General features: G+C 39.4%; 2 protein-coding genes across 4 annotated transcripts in view; both read right to left on the bottom strand.

Moving 5' to 3' along the window:
- Window positions 1-180: 180 nt before the first annotated feature.
- LOC133642870 (Golgi apparatus membrane protein TVP23 homolog B-like) lies at window positions 181-5,221 on the bottom strand. Its single transcript, XM_062037280.1, has 7 exons — window positions 5,115-5,221; window positions 4,851-4,915; window positions 2,425-2,569; window positions 1,165-1,254; window positions 773-889; window positions 406-534; window positions 181-325 (listed from the first exon to the last, which is right to left on the bottom strand). Exons 1-7 carry the CDS (start codon window positions 5,163-5,165, stop codon window positions 308-310), a joined length of 615 nt encoding a protein of 204 aa, XP_061893264.1. The 5' UTR covers window positions 5,166-5,221; the 3' UTR covers window positions 181-307.
- A 1,434-nt stretch (window positions 5,222-6,655) lies between these two features.
- LOC133642843 (proton channel OTOP2-like) overlaps window positions 6,656-10,514 on the bottom strand; it is a 69,288-nt gene continuing 65,429 nt past the window's right edge. For all 3 annotated transcript variants that reach the window (XM_062037254.1, XM_062037253.1, XM_062037255.1), the window contains 3 exons: window positions 8,355-8,536; window positions 7,419-8,278; window positions 6,656-7,343 (listed from right to left, as the gene is read on the bottom strand). In XM_062037254.1, the coding sequence (XP_061893238.1) occupies window positions 7,173-7,343; window positions 7,419-8,278; window positions 8,355-8,536 (1,213 nt within the window). In that variant the 3' untranslated portion in view covers window positions 6,656-7,172. The remainder of the gene's footprint in view (window positions 7,344-7,418; window positions 8,279-8,354; window positions 8,537-10,514) is intronic.

Raw genomic sequence — 10,514 nt, 5'->3', positions numbered from 1 at the left:
TTTGTCTCTTTTATCCGATTATTAATCGATTAATCGACGTAATAATCGACAGATTAATCGATTATCAAATTAATCGTTAGTTGCAGCCCTATATAATTGTATGTGGAAAGTAGCCTTTTTCCTGCCCAACTGCATACAAGTGCTTTTAAAGCTAAGATACAAGTCAACCAAATAAAATTTATTGTCCAAGTTCAAGGTGAAAATATGTGTAGAGCAGCCTAAAAATAACACCCACATCCCAAATAATGTTTCTGCATGTGTGCATCCATTACACTGAATATTGTTGTCATCTGTCTTCTTTGACCTCTTACGTTTTCATCAAAGCCTTGAAATAAAATGAGAAAAAAAAATCATAAATCCAACAACTCTAAACACGTAACAGGAGTGCAAATGCTTGTCACATACCTGTTTAAAAAGCTGCGCACCGAGGTAGTTCTGTGCTATGGTGCTGAAGCCCGACTTCCCTCGCACTTTGCATCGGACGTAGCCGTATAGATTAGCGGACTGCAACACCAAACCCATAATTGCAACAGCCTAGGGTTAAAAGAGGGGGGACTAAATTACAGTACATACATACTTATTTAGTTTTTGAGCATGCACAGCAATATGTATTTATTATATTGACATTATTATTAATGGTTTATTATATATGTATATCCAATAGATAAAACAATCATTATTCCCCCATTATTGGACGAATAAAGTCTATCCTATCCTAATAAAAAATAAATAAACATTAACACAAAGTAGTAGTACAAACATGCATACTAACCAGCCATTTGATCTGAAAAGAAAAGATGAGGCTAAACACAAAGACGGCCCAAAGGATGGGGAAAACAATGAGGCCGACCCAGAAGACCTGTGACTCAGTCACGTCCAGACCGCCTTCCTGTTGGGAAAGTGAACAGTATTCCCTTAAATAATGCCAGTTCCATTGAGATCACAATAGAGGACAAAGTACAGCTGCTCATAAGATTTTGCTATGCATTAAATGTGATGGTTTCAAAACGTTTCCTTGCTAAATGCTTGTTATAGACGAGAGGGACAAGTGGTAGAAAATGGACGGATGGGTGACAACTCTTTGTTGACAGAACAGGGCATAATGTTTTCAAACAACTGTCAGGTGCATTGTGCAAACACCAGCGGGATACTGGATATGTTTACCTTCTTAGCCTCAAACACCCAGTGGCTTGTTCCATCCTCATCCACACGATTCCACCACCGAAGGCCCACTAGCAATCTGCCCGATACATTCTAGGGGAGAACATTTATTAAATATTATTAATACAAAAATGTATTTGCAGTACTGCACCACTTTTGTTGCTCCTATGTGGTGTTAGACATACACTATATTGCCAATAGTATTTGGCCACCTGCCTTGACTCACATATGAACTTGAAGTGCCATCCCATTCCTAACCCATAAGGTTCAAAATGATGTGGGTCCACCTTTTGCAGCTTTAACTCTTCTTGGGAAGGCTGTCCACAAGGTTGCGGAGTGTGTTAATAGGACATTTTCAACCATTCTTCCAAAAGCGCATTGGTGAGGTCGAGAAGGCCTGGCTCTCAGTCGCCGTTCTAATTCATCCCAAAGGTGTTCTGTCGGGTTCAGGTCAGGACTCTGTGCAGGTCATCCACACCAGACTATGTTATCCATGTCTTCATGGACCTTGCTTTGTGCACAGTCACGTTGGAAGAGGAAGGGGCCCGCTCCAAACTGTTCCCACAAGGTTGGGAGCATGGAATTGTCCAAAATGTTTTGGTACGCTGGAGCATTCAAATTTCCATTCACTGGAACTAAGGCCTGAAAAACAACCCCACACCATAATTCCTCCTCCACCAAATTTCACACTCGGCACAATGCAGTACGAAATGTAGCGTTCTCCTGGCAACCTCCAAACCCAGACTCGTCCATCGGATTGCCAGATGGAAAAGCGTGATTCATCACTCCACTGCTCTAGAGTCCAGTGGCGACGTGCTTTATTTACACCACTGCGTCCGACGCTCTACATTGGACTTGGTGATGTATGGCTTAGATACAGCTGCTCGGCCATGGAAACCCATTCCACGAAGCTCTCTGCGCACTGTACGTGGGCGACCTCTTTGCACTATGCACTTCGGCATCCGCTGATCCCTCTGTCAGTTTTCGTGGCCTACCACTTGGTGGCTGAGTTGCTGTTGTTCCCAAACTCTTACATTCTCTTATAATAAAGCCAACAGTTGACTTTGGAATATTTAGGAGCGAGGACATTTCACAACTGGATTTGTTGCACAGGTGCCATCCTGTGACAGTTCCACGCTGGAAATCACTGAGCTCCTGAGAGCGGCCCATTCTTTCACGAATGTTTGTAGGAACATTGGATGGGTCGCCAAATACTTTTGGTAATATAGTGTATATTAAACCTTTTTAAAAGTTGGAACTCACCTTGACTGTCCAGAAATCACAGGATAGCAGGAGAATGATTGTGACCATGGAGGCAATAAAGTGACCGCGGAAGAAGTCACACATTAAGTAGACAAAGATGGCACTTGTTCGGAAGAAGAGGTGCAGGAAGGAGACCACTGGATGTCTTCACGGAAAGACAAGGATTGTTACACGATGAACAACATTTGCATGGACTAAGCAAAGAAATCAAACAATGTACTAAAATGATCCACTTCAAGAAACTCTTTAAACTTAAAGTGTTTACAAATTACAAAGAAGAACCATGATAAACATTCTGAATTTATATCATCCATCCATTCATTTTCTAGATAATCTTACTTATCTCACCATATGAAAAAAAACTTACTTCACTAATTATTGTTTATTATTTTTTTATTGTTATTACTTATGGAGTATATTGTTAATAAATTGAGAACAGGAAGTGAACAAAACGTTGTAGCAACTGCTATGTAAAGGAAAAGGGGTAGGATTAAACAAGCTCTGCTTCTTCTTACTCCTTTTCGAGCACGTTGAATAGAGAAACTGGCATCATGTTGTATGCATGCATGTGTGGTGCATCATGTTGTATGCATGCATGTGTGATGAATCAATTTGTATGCATGCACGTGTGATGTATCATGTTGTATGCATTAATGTGTGATGTATCATGTTGTATGCATGCATTTGTGATGAATCAATTTATGCATGCATGTGTGGTATATCATGTTGTATACATGCATGTGTGATGTATCATGTTGTATGCATGCATGTGTGATGTATCATGTTGTATGCATGCATGTGTGATGCATCATGTTGTATGCGTGCATGTGTGGTGTATCATGTTGTATGCATGCATGTGTGATGCATCAATTTGTATGCATGCATGTGTGATGCATCATGTTGTATGCGTGCATGTGTGGTGTATCATGTTGTATGCATGCATGTGTGATGCATCAAGTTGTATGCATGCATGTGTGATGCATCATGTTGTGTGCATACATGTGTGATGTATCATGTTGTATACATGCATGTGTGATGTATCATGTTGTATGCATGCATGTGTGATGTATCATGTATGCATGCATTTGTGATGCATCACGTTGTATGCATGCATGTGTGATGCATCATGTTGTATGCATGCGTGTGTGATGTATCATGTTGTATGCATTAATGTGTGATGTATCATGTTGTATGCATGCATTTGTGATGCATCATTTTGTATGCATGCATGTGTGATGCATCATGTTATGTGCATGCATGTGTGATGTATCATGTTGTATGCATGCATGTGTGATGTATCATGTTGTATGCATGCATGTGTGATGTATAATGTTGTATGCATGCATGTGTGATGCATCGTGTTGTATGCATGCATGTGTGATGTATAATGTTGTATGCATGCATGTGTGATGCATCGTGTTGTATGCATGCATGTGTGATGCATCATGTTGTATGCATGCATGTGTGATGTTGCATGCATGTGTGATGTATCATGTTGTATGCATGCATGTGTGATGTATCATGTTGTATACATGCATGTGTGATGCATAAAGTTGTATGCATGCATGTGTGGTGCATCATGTTGTATGCATGCATGTGTGATGCATCATGTTGTATGCATGCATGTGTGATGTATAATGTTGTATGCATGCATGTGTGATGCATCAAGTTGTATGCATGCATGTGTGGTGCATCATGTTGTATGCATGCATGTGTGATGCATCAAGTTGTATGCATGCATGTGTGGTGCATCATGTTGTATGCATGCATGTGGGATGTATCATGTTGTATGCATGCATGTGTGATGCATCATGTTGTATGCATGCATGTGTGATGCATCAAGTTGTATGCATGCATGTGTGGTGCATCATGTTGTATGCATGCATGTGTGATGCATCATGTTGTATGCATGCATGTGTGATGTATCATGTTGTATGCATGCATGTGTGATGTATCATGATGTATGCATGCATGTTCCAAATCAATTCAAACTCCTGTTACATTTCTAGCTCATTTAGAGTTGTTGTATTTATGTTTTCTTTTTTTTTCTTATTTATTTCAATGCTTTGAGGAAAACATAGGAGGTCAACAATGAAGTCGACATCTGATTGACTTATTCGGAGACCGGGCTTTCTGCGCCGCCGCTCCCAGTCTGTGGAACGCTCTCCCTGACCACCTGAGGGCACCACAGACTGTGGATGCTTTTAAAAATGGCTTAAAAACCCTTCTTTAAAAAAAAAAAAAAAAAAAAAGCCTTTTTTTTTTAGATGTATGCATACTAGTTCTAGCTATTGGGATGTTCTAGTTTGTATTTTTTATTTTTTTTAATACACTGTAGCACTTTGAGGTTGTTTACTCAATGTATTAATATTATTGTATAAGCATGAAGTGGCACAATGTATAAGCACATAAAACATCATTTTAACCTGAGTTTGCTCTTTCTTTTGTCGTCATCTTCCCCAAAAAGAGGAGCGTCTGTGTTTTGTGAGCTCTGTGACAACAAAAACAAGAAAACATAAGCAGCTAAACGACCATGCTAACTCAAAACCAGCACGTCGACGTGCTTCTCTCAGTAAGGGCTGTTAAGGGGGAAAAGGGCAGTTTCGAAGGAAACTGTTGAAGCTAATACATAAATAGGCAACGCGTGGTTAGTAAACTACAAGAAAAACAAACAAATACAAAAGGGTTACCTGTGGCATTTTGGCAAGTTGTGTTTCACTTCCTGGTACCTTTGTAAACATGACGACGTTGAAGGACCCCGGGCTGTCTTTACACTGCCTGAATGAAAGTCCAGTTCTTCCGCCTAATTATTGACCATTCAAAACACTATTTGTGGTCAACACATGAGATTTTTGTTTTTCTTCAGTATTTAAACTTGTTATTTATCGTATGAATTCTTTGAAAGAAAAATGCCAGTTCGCATCATCAAAGGGTCGTCTTCAAATGTGCCTGACTTTGAATCTATGCATACTTATTTCAATTGGGTAAATGCTCATTTATATGAAGGACTTGAGATTTTCCTTGTGTTTGTTATCAATTTATTTTTGCTTTTATTTAATACGAGGCATCCATCTGATTCTGCCAATTCCCAATATAATATTATCTGAGTGCCAGGTATATATATATATATATATATATATATATATATATATATATATATATATATATATATATATATATATATATATATATATATATATATATATATATATATATATATATATATATATATATATATATATATATATATATATATATATATTATGTTCTTTACAAGTTTGTATACATTTTTGTATACATCGTGATATATATATGTATATATATATATACATATATATATATATATATATATATATATATATATATATATATATATATATATATATATATATATATATATATATATATATATATATATATATATATATATATATATATATATATATATATATATATACAGCAATGTTAATATTTGGTTACATGTCCCTTGGCAAGTTTCACTGCAATAAGGCGCTTTTGGTAGCCATCCACAAGCTTCTGGTTGAATTTTTGACCACTCCTCTTGACAACATTGGTGCAGTTCAGCTACATGTGTTGATTTTCTGACATGGACTTGTTTCTTCAGCATTGTCCACACGTTTAAGTCAGGACTTTGGGAAGGCCATTCTAAAACCTTAATTCTAGCCTGATTTAACCATTCCTTTACCACTTTTGACGTGTGTTTGGGGTCATTGTCCTGTTGGAACACCCAACTGCGCCCAAGACCCAACCTCCGGGCTGATGATTTTAGGTAGCAAAACAGGCCCAGAGCATAATACTACCACCACTATGCTTGACGGTAGAAATGGTGTTACTGGAATTAAAGGCCTCACCTTTTCTCCTCCAAACATATTGCTGGGTATTGTGGCCAAACAGCTCAATTTTTGTTTCATCTGACATCACATGGACAAAGATAAGACCTTCTGGAGGAAAGTTCTGTGGTCAAAGTGATAATGTGTCTTATTACTGTATGCACCAGTAGGGAATAAACAACACATTCACCTTTGCTTTATGGGCTTAAATTAATAATGAATAAAATGGCTGCTGACAATCAATAAATATCATGCCTCAGGCTCAGATTCATGTTCATGTTCCTTTAATAAAGGAATACTATTTTTCCACTTGGTAAATTAATGACTTTTAAAAGGACAACTTGTTTTAAAGTTTTTTTTATTACTTTTTTTGTGTTTATTCTGTACATACACGAGCTGAAAATTATAAACAGTGCAAACTAAATGTATCTATCTTCATCAGCATCTGAAAATGATAAAAAAAAACATTTACAAGGTATAAGAATCAGCATATTACTTCCTTAAAAAACAAACATTGAAGAATAACATCAGTCACAACTTTACAAGACATTTTAGTTTTTGGAAAATATCAATGCATTCACATTTCACGTTAATACGACAGAAACAATTGGGTGGGGCAGTACAATTGTGTGTCTGCCTTACACAGCACAGAATGGTGTTTGCATGTTTTGTAGCACTTGAGTGGGCTTTTCCCCACTTACTTCACTTATGATATCACAACTGAACACTAAAAAATGGTCCAGTGAGTGTGATGGTTTATCAACTTATGTCAGCCTTGTGATATCAGTCCATGGTTTTTGTCCAAATCAGCTGGGATAGGCTCCAGCTTACCTGTGACCCTGAATAGAATAATCTATTTAAAAAAAGATTTCATAAATTAAAGGAATTGTTGTCCTCTTAAGAGTTGACAAACACTTCTAAAAGGCTGGCCACGGAGTGCATGCGGTAAAAGATGGCGAATGGAAGGCCGACGTTCACAATGGCGGCCCACATGTTGAAATCGTAAAAATCAGCCTCGGCGGGGTGGTCAAACTGAGGGCGAGCACCGAATGCTGGCATGATCCACAGCTGGAGAAGGAAGAGAAGAGAGAAAATAATGTCAAATACTGATTTTTTTTTTTTAAACTGCATTTTAAGACTCACAATGATGTTGGCCAGCAGCAGGAAGACGGAAACCTCCTTCAGCACTCGCCTCTTCCACGACAGCTTGTGTCGGTAGTGTGGAATGTGGCCAAATGGGCTCACTCCCGGCCCCGGGCTGGCCTTGAAGCTTATCTCCGATCCTTCCAGGCCACTCAGATCTTTGCCAGGGAGCCCCATAATGTGGTGGTTCGCCACCACATGGATGGGCTCGTGGTGCTCTTCCTCGTGGAAAGGCTCCCTGTGAAGACCCTCCACGATGAAGAAGTTCTGCAGGCCGATCTGGAGCACCATCAGGATAGCCCAGGTCAGGTTCAGTCTGTTCAGGAGGCCCGGGGCTCCGAGCGCCACCATGGCGACTATGGTGAAGTAGCTAATGATGAACTGGCCCATGGAGGCTCCCACCAGGAGGCCTACATCCAGGCTGCGTGTGGGGTTCTTTTCAGAATCGTGTTCCCTGCGGTCCAGCTTGTAGACGGTTGCGCCAACCACGGTCGCCACCAGCATGAGGGATATAATGACTATATTGGTGACGAAGTGGATCATGAGGGCGTGATCCCGCTTCTCGTCATTGTCAGCCTTCTTCATGTCCATCTCATACACGATGAAAGTTGCCAAACCCACGAAGACCAGAAGGACTCCCACCAAGGGGCCGACCAACGCGTCCTTCAGATGGAATTTGTGGGCGTGACTGTGGTTGTGGGGGTTGTGCGTGAGTCGGCCGACGTTTTTCCACATGACGTAGGCCATGGCCGAGGCGAAGAGACTGTACTCGATGTTGAACGGGTACAAGTAGAAGTAGGCGCCTTGGAAAAGGCTGCACGAACTATGGCTGCATTCGCACTGGTCCTCGCCGAAACTGGCTGTGACGCGAAAGAAGAGGCGTTATCTTTGTTGCCAACGAGCTGGCATTCGAACAACGTCGACCCTGTTGCATACCTTTGCTGATGTACAGGCTGCGTCCGAAGAGTTTGTGCGTATCGTTGGCGTGATCGTCCTCCGCGTCGTGCGTGTCATTGTCATGATGTTCTTCCGGGTGAGCCGTTTGGTGAAGGGACTCGTCCGTGACGGCAGCCATCCACAAGACGAGATTAACGGAGAGGGAAAGCATCAGACCACAGCTGCGTATAGGAAGAAGAATGGAAAAACATTAATAACGAGAAGAGGCAATTCCTGAAGGAATTGCGTGTGAAGTTCAACTGAAATGCTGACAGATTGTAGTATGAATGTAAGAATAGTTTGAATGTTGGAATGGTTTGAATGTTGAAGAGCTGACGCTGAACTGAAGAGCTAATGGAACGTAGGATGAATGTAGAAATGGTTTGAATGTTGGAATGGTTTGATCGCTGAAATGGTTTGAATGTTGGAATGGTTTGAATGTTTAAGAGTTTGAATTTCCAAGAAACCCGGAATTGATGTAATCTGTATATTAATCATATAATAATATGAATAAATGTACGGCAGTGAAAATGAATTTCCCCCAACGGGGACCAATAAATCTAAATCATATCAAATTTGGTTTGGAACTTTGGGAAAGTGTTAGTTTGAATGTCCAGGATGAGTGGAATTTGTTGATGTTGGAACGGTTTGAATAGGTTGAAAAATGTGGGGATTGTGCAATTTGGAAAAATGTCCCATTCATTTCAATGGGAACGTCCTGGAAATTTTGGGAAAAGCGGGATTTAAAAAAAAATGATTGGGAGCATGAATGTCCTGAATGAGCTGAATTGGTTGGTGTTGGAATTGTTTAAATCTGGCAAGGAATGTTGAAGTAGTAAATGGTATTAGGGAATTTCGGGAAAAGCGGGAAGTTTTTTGAAAATGGTAAAAAACCTGAATGGTCTGAATGAGTTGAAATGGTTGGTGTTGGAATTTTTCTAATCTGTCGAGAAATTTTTAAGTAGTAACATGTTGAATTGAGAAATGGTATCACGGAATTCCTGGAATTTGGAGAAAACTGGGAATTTTTCCAGTTCAAAAAACAACTTAGTTTTTTGTCCTATTTAAGAGGAATGTTTTGACGGTGCAACGGTTGAAGTGGGTAGAGTAGTCGCCAGAAAAAAGGGTGGAAATAGGGCTTTGGAAAAACAGGAATTCTGGAAAATCCTGGAATTTTTTGGAACTTGGAAAAATGATAGTTTGAATTTCTAGAATGGTGGAATGTGTTGAAGGTGGAATAGTTTGAATAGGTTGAAAAATGTGGGGCTTGTGCAACCTGGAAAAATGTCCCATTCATTTCAATGGGAACTTATTGGAAATTTGGGAATTTTGGGAAAAGCGAGATATTTTTGAAAATGATTAGGAGCATAAATGTCCTGAATGAGCTGAATTGGTTGGTGTTGGAATTGTTTAAATCGGGAAAGGAATGTTGAAGTAGTAAATGGTATTAGGGAATTTCGGGGAAAAAAGGGAATTTTTTTGAAAATGGGAAAAAAAATTTGGTCTGAATGAGTTGAAATGGTTGCTGTTGGAATTTTTCAAATCGGTCGAGAAATTTTGAAGTAGTAACATGTTGAAGTAGTAAATGGTAGTAGGGAATTTCGGGAAAAAAGGGAATTTTTTTGAAAATGGTAAAAAACTTGGTCTGAATGAGTTGAAATGGTTGGTGTTGGAATTTTTCAAATCGGTCGAGAAATTCTGAAGTAGTAACATGTTGAATTGAGAAATGGTATTACGGAATTCCTGGGATTTGGGGAAAACCGGGAATTTTTCCAGTTAAAAAAACAACTTAGTTTTTTGTCCTAATTAAGAGGAATGTTTTGACGGTGGAACGGTTGAAGTGCGTTGAAAAATGTGGGAGGAGTAGTCGCCAGAAAAAAGGGTGGAAATAGGGCTTTGGAAAAGCTGGAATTCTGGAAAATCCTGGAATTTTTGGGAACTTGGGAAAGTGTTAGTTTAAATGTCCAGGATGAGTGGAATGTGTTGATGTTGGAACGGTTTGAATAGGTTGAAAAATGTGGGGATTGTGCAACTTGGAAAAATGTCCCATTCATTTCAATGGGAATTTCCTGGAAATTTGGGGATTTTGGGAAAAGCGGGATATTTTTGAAAATGATTAGTAGCATACATGTCCTGAATGAGCTGAATTGGTTGGTGTTG

The sequence above is a fragment of the Entelurus aequoreus genome, linkage group LG25, assembly GCF_033978785.1.
Source record: "Entelurus aequoreus isolate RoL-2023_Sb linkage group LG25, RoL_Eaeq_v1.1, whole genome shotgun sequence".
Classification (NCBI taxonomy): Eukaryota; Metazoa; Chordata; class Actinopteri; order Syngnathiformes; family Syngnathidae; genus Entelurus; species Entelurus aequoreus.
This window is presented reverse-complemented; position numbering and strand designations above follow the sequence as displayed.